At 55.7% G+C, this 22,645-nt stretch overlaps 2 protein-coding genes and 1 long non-coding RNA gene across 3 annotated transcripts; 1 reads left to right on the forward strand and 2 right to left on the reverse strand.

The window, feature by feature from the left end:
- Positions 1-2,710: 2,710 nt before the first annotated feature.
- On the reverse strand, positions 2,711-3,561 carry LOC120324844 (H-2 class II histocompatibility antigen, I-E beta chain-like; the record flags this gene model as incomplete). Its single annotated transcript, XM_039389395.1, has 2 exons — positions 2,711-3,027; positions 3,534-3,561. Coding segments are annotated over 2 exons (345 nt in total), but the record flags the coding sequence as incomplete, so codon positions are not given.
- A 1,412-nt stretch (positions 3,562-4,973) lies between these two features.
- LOC113997803 lies at positions 4,974-5,785 on the reverse strand. The gene is made up of 3 exons (XR_003544223.2): positions 5,695-5,785; positions 5,558-5,596; positions 4,974-5,203 (listed from the first exon to the last, which is right to left on the reverse strand). It is a non-coding gene; the product is annotated as an uncharacterized LOC113997803 (long non-coding RNA).
- Positions 5,786-20,455: 14,670 nt separating this feature from the next.
- Positions 20,456-22,645, forward strand: LOC120322469 (class II histocompatibility antigen, B-L beta chain-like; the record flags this gene model as incomplete). The annotated part of the gene is made up of 3 exons (XM_039389396.1): positions 20,456-20,471; positions 21,372-21,473; positions 22,383-22,645. Coding segments are annotated over exons 1-3 (381 nt in total), but the record flags the coding sequence as incomplete, so codon positions are not given.

The raw sequence follows: 22,645 nt of genomic DNA on the forward strand, positions 1-22,645 counted from the left end.
AGGAGAGGCCGCTGGTGGGCCGGCGCCGGGCTCCCCAGCACTGGGCCGAGGCAGCCGCCTCCAGCCCAGGCCTCCTCCTGCCGCCGCCCTCAGCTGCAGCAGCGGCAGCCTCAGGGCAGCCGGGCCGGGCCTGGTCCCTGGGCGGGGCCGGGCCGTGCTGGCCCCGCAGCCCCCGGAGCTGCAGGAGCCCCGGGAGCCGTGGCAGCCCGGCCCCGGGGGCACAGGGCTGAGGGCCGCAGCGGGGCAGGGCCTGTGCTGGGGGTCCCTGGCAGCCGGGCAGCCCGGCCAGCAGCGCCGCAGCCCGCGGCCAGCGCCGGCGGGGCAGGAGCTGCCGGGGCTGCGGCGGCTGGCGGGGCTGGAGCCCCAGCGGCACGCCAAGGAGCCGGCAGTGCCGAGCACGGAGGGACACGGGCAGGGCCCGGGCCCGGGAGGCTCCCTCTGCGCCGCAGCGCTACAGCCCCGGCATCTGCCCAGCCCTGGGCCAGCAGCCGCTGCTGGCGGGGCCCGGCAGGCCTTGGCTGGGGGGAGCCGGGCGGCCTCTGCGCGTCCCGCGCTGGGGAGGGGACAGGAGAGGCAGCACAGTCAGGGCAGGGCTGCCTTGAGTCAATCCTCTGCTGCTTTACAATCTACTCCAAATTGTTTTGATTTCTTTGGGGGAACTTTGTTCAACTCAGCTCTGTGCTGCTCGGTAAGAGCACTTTCCTTGACCGGGCAGGAATTCTCGCCCTCCCCATTGCTCTCAGCCTGAACCCTGGACAGCTCTGAGGTCCCAAAGGGCTCCCTGTGCCCCAGGGCAGACTCAGGAGAGCTGCTCTGCCCACAAGTGACCTGCTGCTCAGCACACAGGTTCCCTGTGCTATTTGCACCTCTCTGGTGGATGATCCACTTCAAAGATGCCTGGAAAAAAAGTGTGTTTTTGTGAAGACTCCACCTGCAATATCAATCCCTCTCAACTCTATTTCCCTCTTTCCCTGTGCAGCTGAGCAGAGGGTGATGCAGAGGAGTGCTCAGGCTCTGCTGCCTGGAGCTGTCCCTGCCAGCAGCTGCTTCCCTGGGCCCAGGGCTGGGCCCTGGCAGTGCATCCAGAGCCCATCCCAGCCCTGGGTGCTCAACTCTGCCCTGCAGAGCCCTCCCAGCACAGGGCACTCTGGTGCCCAGGGGCACCTCTGGCTGGGCAGGCTCTGATGGCAACAGCAGAGCAACCCTGAGGAGGCTGGAAAAGCACCACTGCTGCTGCCTGTGAGGCCCAGGGGGCTGATTTCTGACACTCCCTGCACCATTGCCCTCGAAGAAGAACAGCTTTGGATTTTCCATGCTTCCTCCTGAATGGAGACATGAATTGATCTTTCCCATTGCCCGTCCCTGGGAACCCGAAGCAGAACACTAGGAGTACAGGATCCTTCCCTTTCAGGATGCCCCTGCCTTGCTGCATTTCTTGAAAATTGCTCTTAGAAATCTCCAGCAATGCCCTCAGCCCTGCTGGGCTGTGCAGAGGAGCTGCTCCTGGGCAGAGCTGTCTCTCTGCAGCGCTGCCCGCTTGCCAGGAGCTCCCTGTGTGCCAGGAGCCCGGCCCAGCTCAGCAGCACAGACACAGCCCCAGGCATTGAATGACCCTCGGGGGTTGGGGATGAGTCCCTGAACATCAGACAGAGAGCAAGTTAAAGAAACCTCTGAAGAATTCCAAGTCAGATCCAAGTCCACAGTTTCTCCTGGCGTTAATGGGTCCCACTGAGGGCCAGCACTCAGAAATTGTCCCCTGCTTCCAGTCAGAGCCGAAAACTGGAGGCAGTGATGACAGGTGGGGACAAGCAAAGTCCCGGGGTCTGTGATGCTGAATAAATCTGGCTTTGTTTTGTTCTTGCAAAGGGCCAAGGCCTGACCCCCAGCCCTGGGAAGGGAGATCCTGTGCCTGCCTCATTCCTCAGGGCTCTTGCTGGGGCTCTGGGATGTGGGGATGTGCAATGGCAAGGGCAGGAGCATGGGGCAGCACCTGTGTCTCAGTTGAATGAGACTGAAGTGTTTTGCTGAGGGGGATGAGTTATGAGGAAAACCAAACTCCTCCCTGTAAGCAACTGTAAATTGGAAATGAAGAGACTCCAATTGAGGAAGTATGGAGAAAGGAAAAATAACAGCTCTTTATTAAAGGATATCTGTGTATTGGCAGAACAACAAAAAGGGGAAAAAGTGGAAAAGGGGAAGAAGGGGCTCTTCCCACGAAACTCCCGCTGTCTGTGGCTGGCTGTGGCCAGGAATTCCCCCTTTTGGCCGATGAACACACGCCACTGCCAACACGGGAGCGCAGGAGGGAAAGGGCGACCTCCTCCCCAAAAGGTTCCTTTGGAGGGGGGTCAAACCTCTCCCGTGAAGTCCGAGCAGGTCCGGGCTGGGGGCAGAACAGGGCGCAGGAAACGAAGGCAAACGGGAACCAGCAAACAGCCAAATGAGCAGGCCGAGAACAAAAGGTTTTCCCTTTTTTTTGGTTTGGGTCTGCCTGGCAACTGGAGCGTCATCAGAGAGACGCTCTGGGATTGACTGAGGGGCGTGAGCTGGGTGGCCCCAGAGGGGTGGAGACGCGGGGGGGCACTGGGAGAGACTGAGATGGACTGGAATGGACTGGGAAGAACTGGGAGGGGGCAAAAGGCCACAGGACGGGCACAGAGGGCTGAAGGGTGTGAGGTTATTCCCAGGGAGGGTTTGAGGGGCTCCAGGGTCATTCCTGGGGCAGGGGCCGAGGGGACCCGCTCTGCCCCACGCTCACCTTCCTCTCCACCCTGGACGGGGTGAACACCTTGCAGTTGTGCCGGCAGCACGTGTCCACCAGAGACCATGCAAACTCCAGCCGTTCCTGGTCACTGTTCCATTTCCTGGCAAACTTCTCCCCATACGAGGTGTCCCCCACATGGATCCCCACATCGCTGTCAAAATGCACGAACTGCTCCCGGTTGTACATGTACCTCTCCAAGAACCTCACCCGCTCGGTGCCGTTGATGAAGCGACACTCGGACTTTACCATCCTCTGGAACACCCCTGTGTGTGCAGGACACGGGTCAAGGGGTGGCCCGTCCCCCCCATCATCCCCCAGCCCCCCACAGCACGTTGGGAGCTCAGGGGAAAACCGCAGACCCCCCTTTCCCAACCCCCTCTGCCCCACGGATGCCCCAGCACTGGCTCTTGGCTGGGGGGAACCCCCCATCAGCCCCCCGGGGATGGACAGGGGGATTGGGGACCCCCAATGCGGATCCGACCCCCCCAGAGCCCCAGAGAACCGCTCCAGGGCTCGAGGGACACCCAGGGACCCCCATGGCACCCCTCTACCTGCTCTCCCACACCCCCTTGCCCCCCTCTCCCACCCCTTTCCAACGTCCCCACAATCCCCAGACCCCCCACCCTCACTTTGGGGCTCCCACCACCCTCCCACTCACTCTGGGCCTTCTGACCCCACTCCCACTCACTTTTGGGGCTCCCACACACTCTTTTCTCCCCTCTTTCCCCTCCTTTCCCACCCCACCCCCCTGCCCGCCACCCCTGCTCACCCGACAGCTCCTCGCCCGCAGCCGGGGGGGCTCCCAGCACCACCAGCACCGCCAGCACGGCCCCAGCTCCCCGCACACGCTCCATGCCCAGCGCCGGACAGCTGCTGACAGCCCCAAACCAGCCGGGCGGCGCCGTTTTGGGGGGTTTGGGGCGCGCTGGGCTTGGCTGAGGGCGCAGTTGGGGCCCTTTTTTCGAGGCGTCTTCCCGGCGACTGATGAGTCATCAGCGCGGCGCGCTGGGATTGGGCGCGGGCGGCGTGGGCGCTTTGGGATTGGCTGAGGGCCGTTGGGGGCCCCCGCGGCAGCCCCGGGGCTGGGGGGTTCGGGGGGGTCCGTGGGCTGCGGGGGAGGGGGGAGCTCAGGGCCCACCAAAAATGCCCAGCCAGGGCTCCCACAGATCAGGGGAACCTCAAACAGAGGATAAAGATGTCCCGGAGCTCAGAGTTGCCCCAAACAAGAGGGAGATGGGGGGCTGAGGATGCCCAATCCCCCTTTTCCCAGCATTTTTGGTTGCACTGGGTCTTAGTTAAACAAGATTACAACTTAGAAATTAAGAGACTTCAGGTGGAAGTGTGGAAAAGGAAAAGAAACAGCTTTTTATTAACAAAATCTGAATAAACAACAAATGGTGCAACCAAAAACTTTCAGAAGAAACAAAACAAAGTCCCAAATCCCCAGGTGGGGGGGAGAAACTGTCCCGGCAGTTCAAAGCTCTCGCAGCCCCGTGTGCTCGCAGCCAGCAGTGAAGGAGTCCCTTTTCCCAGGGGCAGTCCCCAAAGCAGAACACCTCGCTCCCAGATGGGTCGGGCTCTCTCTCTCTCTCTCTCTCTCTCTCGGTCGCTCTCCACGAGGTGTCCCATGGGGAAAAAACTTCCTCTCAGGAAAAGAGAAGAAGGTGGCCAAAACCAGCTCCCGCTCTGTCCGGTCCCGGACAAACCCCAAAAGCCCCCGAACAAAGGACCCCCCGCCCTCCCCGCGGCCACCGCGGTGTCCCCGAGAGCCGCCCTCCCCCCACTGCCCCTGCCCAGCGCCTGCGGCTCCGCTCCAACCCACCCCATCCCGGGAGACACAGATGGGAATGGGGGGTACACTGGGAAACAATTCCAACACCTCTTTTCAAACCTCTGACACCTGGTTCCCAGACATTCCCAAAGAAGGGGCTTCCCATGGCCTCGAACCAGGGACCGACCTTTGTATTGAACCAACTCCTGGAGAGACACGTTCCCATCCCTGTCCCCATTCCCATTCCTGGGGTTCCCATCCCTGTCCCCATTCCAATTCCTGGGGTTCCCATCCCTGTCCCCATTCCCATTCCTGGGGTTCCCATCCCTGTCCCCATTCCAATTCCTGGGGTTCCCATCCCTGTCCCCATTCCCATCCCTGTCCCCATTCCCATTCCTGGTTCCCACAGAGGAACTGCCAGATGCCAGAGGAGGGAGCCAGGATTTATTGCCCAAAGCAGGAGATTTTCACACCCAAATTAAAACCTCAGGAATAATTGTGGTCCTGGGTTTCACACGGGAAAAAGCAGGAAGTTGATCCATCGGGAAGAGCCGCAGGGGGGCCGGGGTGGGTGGGAGCAGCGGGATGAGCTCTGCCAGCAGCTCCTGCCTTTCCGCAGGGAGAGGGAAGGGGCGGATCCAGCTCCAGGATCGCTCAGGCTGTGATTCCTGCCGGGATGAGAGCAGGGAAAGGAGTCACCATGTCCCTGTTCCCATCCCAGGGGATGGAGCCGGCTGTGGAGCCCAGGGAGAGTAGGAACGGTTCTGGAATCCCTCCTGATCCTGCTCCGTCCATCCCACCCCAATCCCACTCCATCCATCCCACCCCAATCCCACTCCAGAATCCAACCCTGATCCCTGTCCACAATTCCACCTGATCCCACTCTGGAATCCTGCCCTGAGCTGGAATCCCCTTCCAATCCCACTCCAGCCATTAGGCCCCCATTCCCCTCTGGAATCCCGGCATCCATCCTGGGATCCCTGCCCAGAGGATCTGGATCCACACACGCTGCTGGGACTCACTGGTGGGCGCGGGGTCGTATCCATTCCCCTCCCTCTTCCCTATGGAAAGAAAGCGGGATCAGCACCCATGGCACAGGATCCCCGGAATGCTGCCGGGCGGATCCGTGCCCCTTCCCGACCCCCATCCCGGGAGTTACCGGATCGGAGCTTCCAGACACCGACTCCCACGAGGCCGATGATGATGATGATGGCAGCGATGACGGACACAGTGTCCTAGTTAGAACAGCTGGGACCGATTCCTCACTGGATGGGTGTAGCCCAAAACTGTGGATTCTATGGCCTTCCATGCCATTTTCCCAGGGACTGTTGTCAGGAGAGGTCTGCCAGGTGGGGGGGATGTCCTGAGCACCCTCCTACCCTTTTATGGACTGAGCACCCTCATAGCCTTTTATGGAATTCCCCGCTCTGAGGGAAGAACTAAGCATCCTTTTATGGAATTGCCCGCTGTGAGGGGAGGACTGGGCATTCCTGCCTGAACTGGAGAATATATAAACCTGGAGTTTCGGAACCTTTTTACCACTCGTGGGATCCAGAGGAGGACTGCAGCTCACCGCTCTCAACCAGCCTGAGACCACCCCCCTCAACTGGACTGCAATCCCCACTTTTGACCAGACTGCAACAGCTCTCCCATCAGGAGGTTTTTTTCCCCTCTCCCTTTCCTTTGGACTTGGGGGGGGGCCAAGGAACAGCACTTTGTTGATGCCCCAGGGTGCTGGGTTCTACATTTGGGTTTTGTGGATTAAAACCAATTGCTTGTCTGTATAATCAGACTTATTGGGCAAGGGGGGCCCAAGGGGGGCCCAAGGGGGGCCCAAGGGGGCTGGGCCAGGGGGGGAAGGGCCGCAGGGGGCGGATCCCATGGGAGGAAACCCGCCAAAAGCGGCGGCCCAGCCGAGGGAGGAGCCGAGCGGGAGCACAAAGAAGAGCAGCCAAAAGGTCCTGGCGGTGGCTCGGCAATGGCGGGGGGGGCGAGAGCGGTTTGGGGGCCCCCCGTGAGAGCCGGGGGGGAACCCCGGTAGCCGCGGAGTGGGGAGAGCGGAGAGGGGCGATCCCGGAGCTGGGGGACCCCCGGAATGCTGGAGGGGGGGGGAGCAGAGAGGGAGCGCCGGGCCCCTTAAGCGGGGGTCCCGGAGAGGGGGAAGGCCTTGGAGTGTGGAGAGGAGGGGGGGCCTTGAGGCGGGGTGGGAGCCGAGAGCGCCAAGAGGTTTGCGAGGGTGGGAGGCGAGAGAGGAGGGCCGGCCGGCCCCGGGAGGCAGAGTGGGGAGAAGTGAGCCCTGGGACCCCCCTGGCAACACTCAAGGGGACCCCGGAGAGTGGTAACCCCCCGGAGCCGCAAGACCCCCGGCAGCCGGGAGAAGGGGGACCCCCAGTGCAGGCAGAAGTGCCATCAGGCCAGACAGGGGGGACCCCCCAAACCCCAGAGAGCAGAGAGGGGGAATTCTGGGAGGGGATTTTGGGCTGAATATTTGTGTTTTGGGGGTTTTTATGGGCACAAGTTGCCCGGTGAGTCCTAGAGCTGGACTTGGGCAGGAGGAACCCCCAAGGCAACGCGCTCACACCTTGTTTTCCCCCCCCCAGCAGGATTTATGCTTCCCAAAGCTTGGTCGGATGGAGGAGGAGGCTGCGAGGAAGAGGAAGATGCCGCGGGCCCCCCAGGCAGGTGAGGAGGAAGTCAGTGCCCCTTTGGGTCGGTCTTTTGTCTTTTGTGGCCGTCCTGCCGGGGCTGGAGTTGGGGGTTGTCCTTGGGCTTCCCTGTGGGCCGGAGGCAAATCCCCTGCGTGTTCTTGTTGCTTCCTGCCCCAGGCCCCGAGGTGAGGCCGGAGAGCGCGGAGGACAAATCCCGGCGGCAGAGCCTGGTGGGAGAGGCCGTTTTGAAGGGCTCCCCGGCGCAGGAAGGCAGCGGGGAGGAAAAGGGCCGGAGATGCCCCCGCAGGAGGGGCTGCAAAGCCAGCCCAGGGACCTGTGAAGAGGGAAGAGCCAGCGTGTGCCGGGAAGGCGGCCGGAGCTTGAGGCGGAGCTGCGAGCTGGTGGTCCCTGAGCAGCCTCCCAGCAGGGAAAAGCCCTTCAGGTGTTTGGATTGTGGGAAGAGCTTCAGCAAGAGAACCAACCTCCAGAGGCACCAGCACATCCACACTGGGGAACGGCCCTACACTTGTGGGGCGTGTGGAAAGAGCTTCAATCAGAGCTCCAACCTGCTCCAACACCAGATGATCCACAGTGGGGAAAGGCCCTACACGTGTGGGGAGTGTGGGAAGAGCTTCAGTGACCGCTTCACCCTCCGCAACCACCGTCACATCCACAGTGGGGAACAGCCCTACACGTGTGCGGAGTGTGGGAAGAGCTTCAGGAAGAGCTCCACCCTCCACAATCATCGACGCATCCACAGTGGGGAACGGCCCTACACGTGTGGGGAGTGTGGGAAGAGCTTCAGGCAGATCTCCCACCTGCTCCGACACCAGATGATCCACAGTGGGGAAAGGCCCTACACGTGTGCGGAGTGTGGGAAGAGCTTCAGGGACAGCTCCAGCCTTTGCAAACACTGTTGCATCCACACCAGAGAATGACCCTACAAGTGCTTGGAATGTGGGAAGAGCTTCAGCACAAGCACCAAGCTGCTCAGCCACCAGCACATCCACACTGGGGAACAGCCCTACACGTGTAGGGAACGTGGGACAGCTCCACCCTCTACACCCACCGTCGCCTCCACATCAGGGAGAGGCCCTTCCACTGTGGGGAGTGTGGGAAGAGCTTCAGGCAGAGCTCTTCCTTGACCTCCCACCCACGGACCCACCAGTAATGGAAGCCCCGAGTGCCCCGACTGCGGGAAGAGCTTCGGCCGCTGCTCCAACTCCATCCGCCATGGGAGGACCCGCGTTGGATGATCCACAGGGACCCCCGTTGGGCACAGACCTGGTGTGCTGGTTTAATGGTAAACCAGCAGGGGAAATGTCAGCGGTGACACCTGGAATGGGATGGAACACCTGGAAAGGGAATGAGAATGCCTGCAATGGGAATGGAGACATAAAGAATGGGATTGGGACAAAAGCAATGGGATGGGAACACCAGGAATGGAAATGGGAAGACCTGGAATGGGAATGGGGACATTGGGAGCAGACTGGGGACACCTGGAATGGGAATGGGGGCAGAAGGAATGGGAATGGGGACACGTGGAATGGGGAGGGAACACCTGGAATGGGAATGGAGACACCTGGAATGGGAACACCTGGAATGGAAATGGGGACACCAGGAATGGAAATGGGGACACCAGGAATGGAAATGGGAACACCTGGAATTGAAATGCAGACACCTGGAATGGGAACACCTGGAATTGGAATGGAGACACCTGGAATGGGAACACCTGGACTGGGAATGGAGAAACCTGGAATTGGAATGGGGACACCAGGAATGGAAATGGGAACACCTGGAATTGAAATGGAGACACCTGGAATGGGAATACCTGGAATTGGAATGGAGACACCTGGAATGGGAACACCTGGAATTGGAATGGGGACACCAGGAATGGAAATGGGAACACCTGGAATTGAAATGGAGACACCTGGAATGGGAACACCTGGAATGGGAATGGGGTCACCTGGGCTGGGAATGGGAACATTGGGAATAGGAACATTGGGAGCAGGTTGGGGACACCAGGAATGGGAATGGGAACATCTGGGATTTGAATGGGGACACCTGGAATGGGAATAGGGAAAACAGAGGTGGGATGGGAACACCTGGAATGGGAATGGGGACAATAGGAATGGGAATGGAGACACCTGGAATGGGAATGGGAACACCAAGAACTGGGAATGGGGAAAACAGAAGTGGGATGGGAACACCAGGAATGGGAGGAGGGACAATAGGAATGGGAATGGAGACACCTGGAATGGGATGGAACACCTGGAAAGGAAATTGGAACACCTGGAAAGGAAATTGGAACACGTGGAACAGGAATGCAAACCCGTGGAATGGGAATGGGAATTCCTGGAATGGGAATGGGAACTCCTGGAATGGGAATGGGGACACCTGGAATGGGATGGGAACAACTAGAATGGGATGGGGACACCTGGAACAGGAATGCAAACCCGTGGAATGGGAATGGGAACCCCCGGGCCCGGGCTGTGTCCCTGGTGAAACAGGAGGCCAGGCCCAAAAGAGTTCACGAAGAAATTTGGGCCTGCTAACAAGCTCCCAACATCCAAGACCATCTGTGCTTGTTCTGTTCTACTGACTGGAGCAAAGCTTCAGAGAATAGGACAGGAACATGTCCTAGGCCTAGAGGGGATAAATTAGAGAGACAGCAGGATCAGGGAGACATTGGAAGAGGAGGAATAGGCCGGGAGCCAGGGCTTTTCCCAAGCTTCAGGGAGCGGGTCAAGAACAATGGAAGAGAAGGAAGGTCAAGCTGAGGAAGAGGAGTTGAAGCCCCCAGAGCCATGGAGGAAGAGTGGAAGTCCCCTCAGGATTGAGGGCCAAGAGAAGCACCGCCCCAAGCCCCACCTGAGCTCCACCTATACTCCGCCTATTCTTAATATGCAGAGAGAGATGTTGGAATCACTTGAATATGCATTTAATCCCAGCTGAAGATTGTATAAAAATGCTGATTTGGTGTGAAGCCTTGGAGCAAGTTTGTCCAGCGCGAGCTGGCTTGCTCCCAACGTTGAAGAAACAAATACCTGGCTGCTTAAAGAGAAAAAAGTCTCTGAGCAGTTTCTCGGACCGATTTTTCGGATTCAGCGCCCAGTCAGTCCCAGGATGATCCCAGTTACTCCTGGTCTCTCCCAGTAGCTCCCAGTTTCCTCCATGTGGTCCCACTCATTCCCAGTTGCCCCCAGAAGCTTCCAGCATGATCCCAGTTGCTCACAGCCACTTCCAGTCATCCCCAGTGCACTCCAAGTTGCTCCCAGTGTGATCCCAATCACCTCCTGCATGATCCCACTCACTCCTGGTATGATCCCAGTATGACCCCAGTCACCCTCAGTGTGGTCTCAGTTGCTCCCCTCATGGGCCAAGCTTCTCCCACTGTGATCCCAGTATGATCCCAGTTGACCCCAGTATGGTCCCAGTTGCTCCCAGTTGCCCCTAGCACAGATCCAGTCACTCCAAGTATGATCCCGGTCTTCCCTCCTGACAGTCCCACTCAATCCCAGTTGCTTCTATTGTAGATCCAGTCACTCACAGTTCCTTCCAGTTGCCCCCAGCCTGGTCCTAATTCCCCTTCACGTAGTCCCAGTCACTCCCAGTATGGTCCCAGTCACCCCCACCATGGTTGCAGACACTCCCAGTATATCCCAGTAGAGCCCTCAGCATGCTCATAGTCCTTCCCAGTCACTCCCAGATGCCCCAGTAACATTCCAGTTTCCACCAGTATGATTCCAGTGACTCCAAGGCCCTCCCACTATATCCTATGTGGCCTCCAGTTGCTCCCAGTAGGCCTCAGTGTGGTCCCAGTTGCTCCCAGTATGATCCCTGTTGCCCCAGTTCTGGTCCTGGAGGGTCCCAGTGTGCTCAGATCCTGCTCCCGGGGGGTCCTGCTGGGTCCCAGTCCTGGTCCCGGTGTATCCTGGTGTCCCGATCCATTCCAGTCTGTCCCAGAGCATCCCATTCCATCCCAGTCCATCCCAGTCCACCCCAGTCCATCCCAGTCTGTCCCAGTCCATCCCAGTCCATCCCAGTCCATCCCAGTCCGTCCCAGTCCCTTCCCAGCAGCCGCCGCCGTTTCCCGGGTCCTGCCCCCCCCGCCCCCCCAAGATGCTGACGGGGGTCGGGGCTCCGTCTTTGCCCTCGTCTCCCTGGGCCTGCCTGGAATGAAGGGGCCGCTGGGACACTGCGGGACCTCCTGAAACCAAAGGAACCCTGGGAGAATTTGGGTACTCCTGGAATCAAGGCACAATTGGGACACTGCAGGGCCCCATGGAAAAAAAGGAACCTTGTGACACTGCGGAATTCATGGAATCCAGGGGCCTTTGTGACAGGGGGGCCTCATGGAACCAAAGGAACCCTGAGGTGTTTCAGAAGGTCATGGAATCAAGGGGCCACTGGGACACTGCAGGGCCTCTGGGAATTAAAGGAACACTGGGACACTGGGGCAGGACATCCCCCCTGCAATGGCCCCAAGACAATGCCCCATTTGCAAAGGGGTCAGTGCTGAGCTGAGAGAGGGCCAGGCCAAGGCAGGAGATGTTGGACCCCAGACTGGTTTGACCCCAAATGAAGCCCCTGATGGTGAGGGAACCCCTGGAGTCCAAGGACTGTCAGTCCCTGGGTTTCTACCAGAAAGGGCCAGTCCCCTTTCCCAGGGGCAGGTTCTTCCAACAGAACCCTTCTTGGGGGTGTGTGGAGATTCCTGCCTTGGCTGGGGACCCCCTCAAGGTCACTGCTGGAGGTTGAGAGCCGAGATCTCCCCAGGAGCGCTGCTCTGGGGGAGTTCCATCCATCTCTAATTAAGAATGATTGCTTGTTTGTCACCTTTAGTAGAATTGCTTCAACAATTGCTTTAGTGTAGTGCCCTGTCCTCCCTTATCCTGTACTACTGGTAGTTTTAGTGTGTATGTTGTGCAGTAAATAATTTAGATGAAGATCTTTTATCTGATGATTTGTAACTCTAAACAATTCATTTTCTGTCAATAGAACTTATTTGTCATCATTAAACTCAGGGGACAAAAGTGATTCAGTCACACCTCTGTAATTCCTCTAAACTTCAACTGTTGGCACAATGCAAGGCTGAGATTGGATCCAGCAGCCCCCAGAATCCCACAGTAAGTTGGGAACTCAGGGGGGCCACCCCCCTTTCCCAACCCCCCAGTGCCCAAAGACCCCCTTGGGACCGTCGGACCCACCAGACCATTCCCCTTTTCCACCCCTCTCCCTGTTCCTTCTACTCTCCCACTGTCCCCTCGATCCCCAATTTCCCCCCCGAATAGTTTTGGGGTCCCAACCCCCACTTTTTGCCCCCTCTCCTGTGGGTGCTGAAGGAGAAAATGAGGCTGCACACCCAGAGTTCCATTTTGGGACTTGTCCCCCGACACTTTTTGGTGCCCCTTTTATTCCTGTTCTCTTGTGAGCAGCACCTGGTGTTTGTCTTTCAGTCCATCGGAATTCCCAAAGCAGTGCCCTGATCCCACACCTTCCCCTCCCCTCATGTGCTGGCTGTTCAACCACCAGAGAAAAACACAGGCTGGTCATGCAGGCTGGTTAAAGAGCATTTCCACTTGGAGAAACAACCTTCTCTCTCTCCAAGCACTCAGCCAAGGTCCATCCTCCCTTTGCATTCCCGTGAACTCAGGGCAGGTGCAGAGTGACTCCGCTTGGTCCCACCTCTGCCCCTGTTCTGTTTGGACACGCAGAGTTCACGGCCAAGAGGGCCAGGACCCGAGCTCCTTGTCTTGGGGCTTGTCCCATGCGCTTCCAGAGGACTTGGAATATTGAAACCAGACAGATTCTGAAACCCCTGCTCCTGGTGCTGCCACAGTGCCCATCCACTGGCACTGCAGGCATGGCCTGCACTGAATGGCCAGTGCAGCAGGAGCTCTTCTGCCCACGGGAATTATTAATGATAAATGGAGGGCAGGCACGTTTTGAGCTGTGACACAACTCAAATAACAAGGATTACTTACAGGGGTGTTAAAGGTATTGTCAGTCACACGGATCACAACGTCAGGTGTGGCCAAGAAGGCATCTGAGTGACAGGGACACACCATGGCTGAGTCATTAACCAGTCAGGAAGAGTTGGTAGACCCAGTGAATTCCCCCTAGAACAGTGTCTTCCCGATGGGACATGTGGGCAGGGCTTGCTGTGCTCAGCATTCCCTGCCTGCTCCCGGGATTCCTGAGGGACAGTCTCTGCATCTGCAGGATCAGATTGCGGGCTGGGTCTGCTCAGGATAAGGTTCCATCAGAGGGGCTGGAAGCCAGCAGGGTCCTGTGGGAGACAGAAGACAAGCACAGCCCTTCCCCACACTGAGCACTCGAGTGGACCTTGTCATTGGGTGTCTTCTTGTGGGGTTTTGTTCAATACTTGTTGATTCATATTCAAAAAACTAAGGGTAAATACAGGTTTGTGATGATGATGATGATTTACTTGGGGTGTCACGTTCACCCTTTTTTGTTTTAATCCAGAGCACTCATTTCTTGCACCTGGGATAGGCTACAAGTGATAAGACCACATTTACAGTTTTTTGGTTTTCTTTCTTCTTCTTTTTTCTCTTTCTTTTTTCTTTCTTCTTTCCTTTTTTCTCCTTTTTTTCTTTTTTCTTTCTTTTTTTCTTTTTTCTTTTTTCTTTCATTCTCTTTTTCTCATTTTTTTTTCTTTTTTTGTTTTTATCTTTCTCATTTTTTTTTTTTTTTCTTTCTTTTTTCTCTTTTTTCTCCTTTTTCTCTTTTTTCTTCCTTTTTTTTTATTTTCTTTGTTTTCCTTTTTTTCCTTTTTTCTTTTATTTCCCATCGTTTTCTATCAGTTGTATTTTCAAGGAAGATTCAAACACACATCAAAACAATCTCCTCGTACATATCTTACAACAACAGATAATCTGGCACTGTTCCAGGTTCGTGAGGATTCCCAAGATCACAAACACTGAGACACGAAGGCTGGAAATGAAGCAACTTTATCCTGTCCCTTGCCATAGCGTTCAATCCACACCCAGCCCTGGATTTCTGGAAGCTGCTGGGCAGGAGCAGGAGATGGAGCTGGTGCTCAGGAGGGGCAGGCAGGCCGTGCACTTTCCCTTGGAGGCACTTCAATTCTCCAGGAGATCCAGTGGTTCCAGGGCTGTGTGTCCATTCTTCAGCCATCCAGCCCCGGCGCGGCCGCAGCCAAAAGCAGCCCCGTTTCCCAAAAGTGCTGTGAGGAAGGACGGGGGTGGAAAACCCCCACAGGAGGTAAATGAGCACCATTGAAGGCAGGAGAGAGACCCCCCACAGGAGGGAGATTCCCACGAGTCAAGGTGGGAGACAGAGCCCTCAGCAGAGGCCCTAAAGCCCCGTCAGCGGGGACATCAACAGGCTGAGCAGCAGAGCAGATACAAACGGCAGGGAATACATCCTCCTCCTCCCCAGAGATGTCGTCCAACAAGTCTAAAAGATGCGTTTTCAAGTGTCCAAATTGAAATTGCTCATCCATAACCTTCTGTCCTGCTGTGTTCAAGACCTGTTGCAAAATCTTCCAGTAAAGTCGGTGTTCCTGGGAAATTCCCTGCCCCGTTGTTCCGACAGGGCTCCGCAGATCCCTGTGCCGGGGGCTCCACTGTCCCATTCCCACGGGATGAATGCCGGCACTTCCCACCTCCATCAAGTGGCAGGTGCTGGGAGAGTGTCCCAGAGCTCAGGTCACACCTTGGGGACACCAGAGATGGGGCTGAAGGAGAAAATGAGGCTGCACACACAGAGTTCCATTTTGGGACCTGTCCGCCCATCTTTCCAGCATCCCCCTTTCATTGGGGTTCCTTTGGAAACAGCGCCTGGGGTTTGTCTTTTAGTCCACTGGAATTCCCAAATCACCCCAAAGCAGTGCCCTGATCCCACACATTCCCCTCCCTCATGTGCTGGCTGTGTTCAGCCACCAGAGAAAAACACAGACTGCCATGCAGACCCTTCCAAGTGATTTTCCACTTTGGCAAACAGCACTCTGGATTGAAAACACCAGTCAAGGCCAAAACACTCCTTGTTGATCCTGATTAACTGAACGCAGCTGCTGCTGCCTTAACTTGTTCCCACAAAAATTCTCAGGTTTCCTCTGCTTCCAGGAGGCCCCCCATGTCACAATGGCCCCTTGATTCCATGGGGTTCCAAAATGTCTCAGGAATCCTTTGGTCCCATGACCCCCCATATCCCAGTGCCCCCTTGGTTCCATGAGGATGCACAGTCTCAGAATTCCTTGGTTTCAATGAGGCTTTGTAATGTCCCAATGGCCCCTTGATTCCAGGAGTTTCCACAGTGTCCCAACAGCTCCTTGGTTCCAGGAGGCCCTGCAGTGTCCTAAAGGCCTCCTGATTCCCCAGGGTTTCGCAGTGTCCCGCTGTTCCTTTTGTTCCGTGAGGATCCGCAGTGGAACAGGGTCCCTTTGGGGCCATAAGGCCCTGCAGGGTCACAGTGACCCCCTGATTCTGGGAGGTTCGGAAATATCTCAGGGCTGAGAAAACTGGGATTGTTCAGGCTGGAGAGGAGAAGGCTTTGGGGTGACCTAATTGTGGCCTTCCAGTGCCTGAAGGGAGCCAACAAGAAAGATGGAGAGAGACTTTGGACAAGGGCCTGGAGTGACAGGACAAGGGGCAGTGGCTTCACACGGATAGAGGGAAGGGTTGGAGGAGATAGTAGGAAGGAATTCTTTCCTCTGAGGGTGCTGAGATGCTCTTTAAGGCCCCTCCCAACCCAAAGCATTCCATGATTCTGGGACTGGTGGGTGAGGTGGTGGTCGGAGCCATCTGGGGCACAGGGACACAAAATGAGGGAGTTTTCCATTGTGGGGGAAGGAAGGAGGGGGCAGCAGAACTGACACCTTGGACACCAGGCAGGCAGGCTTTGGTTTTCCTGGGAGAATGATGGATGGAGTCCCCTGGGAGTCAGTCCTGAAGAACAAAAGAGTCCAGGAAGGCTGGAGGTGCTTTAAGAAGGAAATCTTCAAGCTCCAGGAGCTGTGCCCATGTGCCCTAAGACAAGCCAGGGGGCAAAAAGCACAGCTTGGTTAAAGAGAGAACTCAGACTGGAACTCAGGGGAAAAAAGAGAGTGTCTCACCTCTGGAAGGAGGGGCAGGAAACTTGGGAGAACACAAGGATGTGGTGAGGTCATGTAGGGGGAAAATTAGAAAGGCCAAAGACAAACTGGAACTGAATTTGGCCACTGCACTTGCAGACAGCAAAGAATGTGTCTCTAAATCCATGGGCTCCAGCCAAAGCCATGGAATTTGTTTCCTTTGGGTTGAAGGTCAGACTGTGCCTGTGTCCAGCCCAGAGGCTCAGAAAAGCATTTCGGGGGGAGGTTTCTGAGGGCAGCACTAACCAGACTTTTGTGTGTGTGTGTGAGACAGGCAGAAGCACAAATGCCTGCACAGCCCAGAGCAGTCAGTGTGGGGCTGTGCTTGCTGCTGCAGAGACCCCCAAGGAACAAACCCAGGGGATAGTTTGGGTTTATTCCTTGCTCTGTGTCAGTGGAATAGGATGTTCCACAGGAGCTCTGTCCCCCTCTGTGGCACCGGGCGGCTCGAAGCTGAAGGGGGGGGTCAAGTGCAAGTTCCCTTCTGAAGTGTGTGTCCCTAGGGAGGACACTTGCCTTATTATTGCTTGTTATTTGTAATACAGATGCACCACACCTAAGGATGGATTCTGTAGAATATGTGCCATAGATATTTGGGTTGGGTCTGGCTGAGCTGCAGTTCAGTTCAGTTGACTTTCTGATGGGCAACTGGGCCCATCCCCCTCCTCCAGTGCAGAAGATGTCAAGCCCCCAAAAGGCGGGAAGAGCCGAGTTTACCACGCCCTCCACATGAACTCCGCGCCAAAAAGGGGGACACCCCCCTATGAAAACAACTCCCCGCCTTGGGGGAGGTGCAAAGGATATGGATATTGACTGGTGACTTTGGGGGTTTGGGGGGGATTTTTCCTTCTTCTCCCCCCACCGCCTGCGGATCCAGACCATTGCTTTTTACATGGCTGGATCCCGTGGGCGGTGACTATAGACGTTTTTACCACTCTCATCTTTTTTCTTGCTCTCCCTTACTCTTACCCTGTCTTTCTCTCCCCAATGCATTTTTCTCCTCCCCCAAAAGGTTCTCCTTGTTATATGACAGCCCCCAAAATGCTGGCATACCTGTTGATACAAAATTGTTAAAATAAACCTTGTCAATATGTTTTCAGACACCGATTATTTAGTGTTGTTTCACTTTAATCCACCCCAAGGGAATTATTGATAAAACCTGAGTTACCCCCCTGCCTTTTTCCTGGGGCGGGTCGTAACAGTCACTGCTGTGCCTGTGATGTCACTGCTGTCCCTGTGATGTCACTGCTGTCTCTGTGATGTCACTGCAGTCCCTGTGATGTCACTGATGTCTCTGTGATGTCACCAATGTCTCTGTGATGTCACTGCAGTCCCTGTGATGTCACCACTGTCTCTGTGATGTCACCATTGTCTTTGTGATGTCACCGCTGTCCCTGTGATGTCACTGCTGTTATTGTGATGGCACTGCTGTTATTGTGATGTCACTGCTGTCCCTATGATGTCACTATTGTCCCTGTGATGTCACTGCTGTCACTGTGATGTCACTACTGTGTCTGTGATGTCACTGATGTATCTGTGATGTCACTGCTGTCTTTGTGATGTCACCGCTGTGTCTGTGATGTCACCTCTGTCTCTGTGATGTCACCAATGTCCCTGTGATGTCACCACTGTCTCTGTGATGTCACCGCTGTCCCTGTGATGTCACTCCTGTCCCTGTGATGTCACTGCTGTCTTTGTGATGTCACCACTGTCTCTGTGATGTCACCGCTGTCCCTGTGATGTCACTGCTGTGTCTGTGATGTCACTGTTGTCTTTGTGATGTCACCTCTGTCTCTGTGATGTCACTCCTGTCCCTGTGATGTCACTGCTGTCTTTGTGATGTCACCGGTGTCTCTGTGATGTCATTGATGTCCCTGTGATGTCACTGCTGTGCCTGTGATGTCACTGCTGTCATTGTTTTGTCACAGCTGTCCTTGTGATGTCGCTGCTTTCTCTGTGATGTCACCGATGTCTCTGTGATGTCACTGCTCTGCCTGTGATGTCAGCGATGTCTCTTCAACCAGACTGCAACCACCATTTTCAATCAGACTGTGACCACCACTGTCAACCAGACTGCAGATCACCACTCTCAACCGAACTGCAACCACCACTCTTGACCAGACTGCACCACCACTCTCACCAAGAGGGATTTTTTCCCCCTCTCCCTTTACTTTGGGCCCAGGGGGCCCAACAAACACCACTCTGTTCATGCCCCAGGGTGCTGGGTTATACATTTGGGTTTTGTGGGTTAAAACCAACTGTTTGTCTGTATAATTGTACTTATTGTGTTATTTTATTAAATTGTTATTCTGACTTATAATCTCTCTTTTGGGTTGAGTTCATTTCCCCTGCTGGTTTACCTTTAAACCAGCACAATCCAACTGCTGAAATTACCGGGGTATTACTCTGCTCCCCATTGCTGGCAAAATCCTGGCAAGAATACTCTTGAACAGACTAATACCCGCTATGGCAGAAGGAATTCTCCCTGAAAGCCAGTGTGGTTTCAGAGCCAACAGGAGCCCCACAGACATGGGATTTGTTCTCAGACAACTGCAAGAGAAGTGCAGGGAACAGAACAAAGGTCTCTATGGAACCTTTGTTGACCTCACCAAGGCTTTCGATACTGTGAGCAGGAAAGGTCTGTGGCAGATTTTTGGAACGTTTAGGTTGTCCCCCCAAGTTCCTTAAAATGATTATCTCACTCCATGAGGATCAGCACGGCCAAGTCAGTTATGGCAATGCACTTTCTGAGCCCTTTCTAATAACCAATGGTGTGAAACAAGGCTGCGTTCTTGCTCCAACCCTATTCACAATCTTCTTCAGCAGGATGCTCCAAAGGGCCACGGCAGACCTCGATGATCAGGACGGGATCTACATCCGATATCGTACCAATGGAAGCCTTTTCAACCTAAGGGGACTGAAGGCCCACACCAAGACCTTAAACCATCTTGTCCAGGAGCTGCTTTATGCTGATGACGCCGCCCTCGTCGCTCACACAGAAGCAGCTCTGCAGCGTTTAACATCCTGCTGTGCTGAGGCTGCTGAGCTCTTTGGGCTGGAAGTCAGCTTAAAGAAGACAGAAGTTCTCCATCAACCTGCACCTCAGGAAGTCTTCCATCATCCCCACATCACCATTGGCCAATCAGAGCTCAAATCAGTCCAGCAGTTTAATTACCTAGGGAGCCTCATCTCCTCGGATGGTGAGATTGACGGAGAGATGGACAACAGGTTAGCAAAGGCATAGAGAGCTTTTGGAAAACTCCATAAAAGAGTTTGGTGAAATAAACACTTGAAGAAAAGCACAAAGATCAGTGTTTACAGAGCCATTGTGCTGTCTACTCTCTTATTTGGGTCCAAATCATGGGTCATCTACAGCCACCACCTGCGACTCCTGGAACGCTTCCATCAACGCTGCCTCCGTACAATCCTAAACATCCCCTGGTCAGATGATGTGACCAATCCATCTGTTCTAGAACAGGCAGCAGTCACAAGCATTGAGGCCATGTTGCTGAGAACACAGCTGGGCTGGGCAGGGCACGTCTCCAGGATGAAGGACCAACCACCTCCTCCCTAAGATCGTGCTCTGTGGTGAACTTGCCACCGGCTGCTGCAAGAGAGGAGCCCCGAAGAGGAGATACAAGGACTGCCTGAAACAACATCTCAGCCTTGGCCACATTGATCTTCATCACTGGTCTACTCTGGCCTCCAGTCGGGAGGTCTGGAGACACCCCATCTCTAACGCTGCTGCTTCCTTTGAGAACGCAGCAGGATCACCATCGAGGAGAAAAGACAACGCAGAAAGAACCGTGTCCTGTCGATCCCATCCAAGGAGTCTTTCTGCTCTGCCTTTTGCAACTGGACGTGTCTGTCTCGTATTGGCCTCTTTAGCCACCAGTGTGCTTGTAGCAAATGTGGGCAGAGCCCTTCCAAATCTTCGTTCGCGAAGCCCAGCCATGATTTTGGATCTTAATTTGGGAGTCTGGACTCATTGGTTCATTTGGTTCTGGAACTGGTATTTGGTTTATTTGGTTTTGGAAACAGGTATTTGGTTTCTTTTGTATTATGGGTACTTCAGGTTGCAAAGAAAGAATCTTGAAGAAATCCTTTCTGGTATTTTGGATATTAACTTGTGATTTCTGGACTTATAAGTTGATATGGTTTTGGAAACTGGTATTTGGTTTATTTTGTATTCCTGAACCATTGGAAACAAATTGGGACCCCCTTGGAGGGACAAAGCTGTTGACGCCCCAGGGGTTCCAGGATCCTGAGGATTCCAGTGCCCACTGAAAGTGTTATTGAGGGAGATCCTCTCAGTCCCTGGATCCGGGGAGTTCCAAGCAAGATCCCTGGGATTTTATTAAGGCATTAAAAGGTTTATAAAAGGTATATAAAGGTATATAAAAGGTATATAAAGGTATATAAAAGATGTACCTAACCAACATAGAAATGGAGCTCTATAATATAATATGATTGACTTATAAAAAGTTGTGATAGAACTGTAAAAAAAGAGGTGTGATGCCTCAGAGCTTTTTGGAATTTTTAACTTTGGTAGATTTTAGAAGTAGTGGTGTAGTGATTGTAGATTTTAATGTAGCTGCATTCTATCCCTTACCCTGTAGCATAATGTTTGCACATCCCCAACCCTGTTACCCCATCCCATATCAACCCCTCTAAATCCCGTTAGCGTGTTTAGTCTTCTTTTCAAGGTAGAATTGTAGAAAAGCCTGGAGCAGAAGACATCACACAGACACAGCCACCTTCAAGCCCAGAACTCTGGAGGAACTCCAAGGACTGTGGGTGCTGTGAAGAAGATGAAGCTGAGGAAGAAGGGGTCCCAAAGACCCCAAAGCCAATTCCCAAAGGGGTGTGTCAGGGGCAGAACGGGGCAGAAGTGGGGGGTGGAGAGATCTGGGGTTGGATGGACCTTGTTCTAAAATCCCAGAGCCACTGCCTGGGGGGTGCCCGTCGTGTGTGTTCCCCTGGCCTGAGGCTCCACTAAAGGACCTGCTCTCTTTATCTCATCTCATCCACTCCCCTGGCCTGGAGTCTTTTCCTCCGCGCTCTCTTGAGGCAACGGGGACTGGACCTACCAGGTGCTGGGGATGCTGGAAATCCCCCCCCGGTGCCGGGTGGAGCACGTCAGCCTGGAGCACCCCCTCAGCCAGGACTGGGGTACGGCCCGGCCCCCCCAGCACCGGGGGCACACTGGGAGGGGGGTGAGGGGCTCTGGGGGCCGTGGAGGGAACTGGGAGGGAGTTTGTGGGGTAAGGAAAAGGGTCTGGGAGGGAATGGAGAGGCTGAGAAGGAGGTTGGTGGGTGCTGGGAGGGCTGAGAGGGGCTTTGGTGAGTCCTGGGGGCAACTGGGAGGGAGTTTTTTGGGAGCCTTTTGGGGATGGGAGCCACCTCAGCCAAGCCCAGCGCGCCCCAAACCCCCCAAAACGGCGCCGCCCGGCTGGTTTGGGGCTGTCAGCAGCTGTCCGGCGCTGGGCATGGAGCGTGTGCGGGGAGCTGGGGCCGTGCTGGCGGTGCTGGTGGTGCTGGGAGCCCCCCCGGCTGCGGGCGAGGAGCTGTTGGGTGAGCAGGGGGGGGCAGGAAGGGGGGTCGGGTGGGAAAGGGGGGGAAAGAGGGGAGAAAAGAGTGTGTGGGAGCCCCAAAAGTGAGTGCGAGGGGGGTCGGAAGGGGCGGAGTGAGTGGGAGGGGGGTGGGAGCCCCAAAGTGAGGGCAGGGGTGTCTGGGGGGTGAAAGGAAAGGGGTGGGAGAGGGGGGCAAGGGGGTGTGGGAGAGCAGGCAGAGGGGTGCCCTGGGGGTCCCTGGGTGTCCCTTGAGCCCTGGAGCGGTTCCCTGGGGCTCTGGGGGGGTTGGATCCACATTGGGGGGGTCCCCAACCCCCCCTGTCCATCCCTAGAGGGTTGATGGAGAGATTCCCCCCCAGCCAAGAGCAGGAGCTGGGGCGTCCGTGGGGCAGAGGGGGGTGGGAAAGGGGGATCCGGGGTGGCCCCCTGAGCTCCCACCCTGCTGTGGGGGGCTGGGGGATGATGGGGGGGGACGGGGCACCCCCTGACCCGTGTCCTGCACACACAGGGGTGTTCCAGAGGATGTTCAAGGCTGAGTGTCACTTCATCAACGGCACCGAGCGGGTGAGGTACATGGAGAGGCACATCTACAACCGGGAACAGCAACTGCAATTCGACAGCGATTTGGGGGTCTATGTGGGGGACACCCCATTTGGGGAGATCCAGACCAGGTACTTGAACAGTCTCCCAGGAAGCCTGGAGTACGCACGGTCTGCTGTGGACACGTACTGCCGGCCCTACTACGAACTTGATACCCCGTTCAGCATGGAG

Source organism: Pipra filicauda, unplaced genomic scaffold (assembly GCF_003945595.2).
Source record: "Pipra filicauda isolate LSUMZ 115617 unplaced genomic scaffold, ASM394559v2 scaffold725_size179387_pilon, whole genome shotgun sequence".
NCBI lineage: Eukaryota > Metazoa > Chordata > Aves > Passeriformes > Pipridae > Pipra > Pipra filicauda.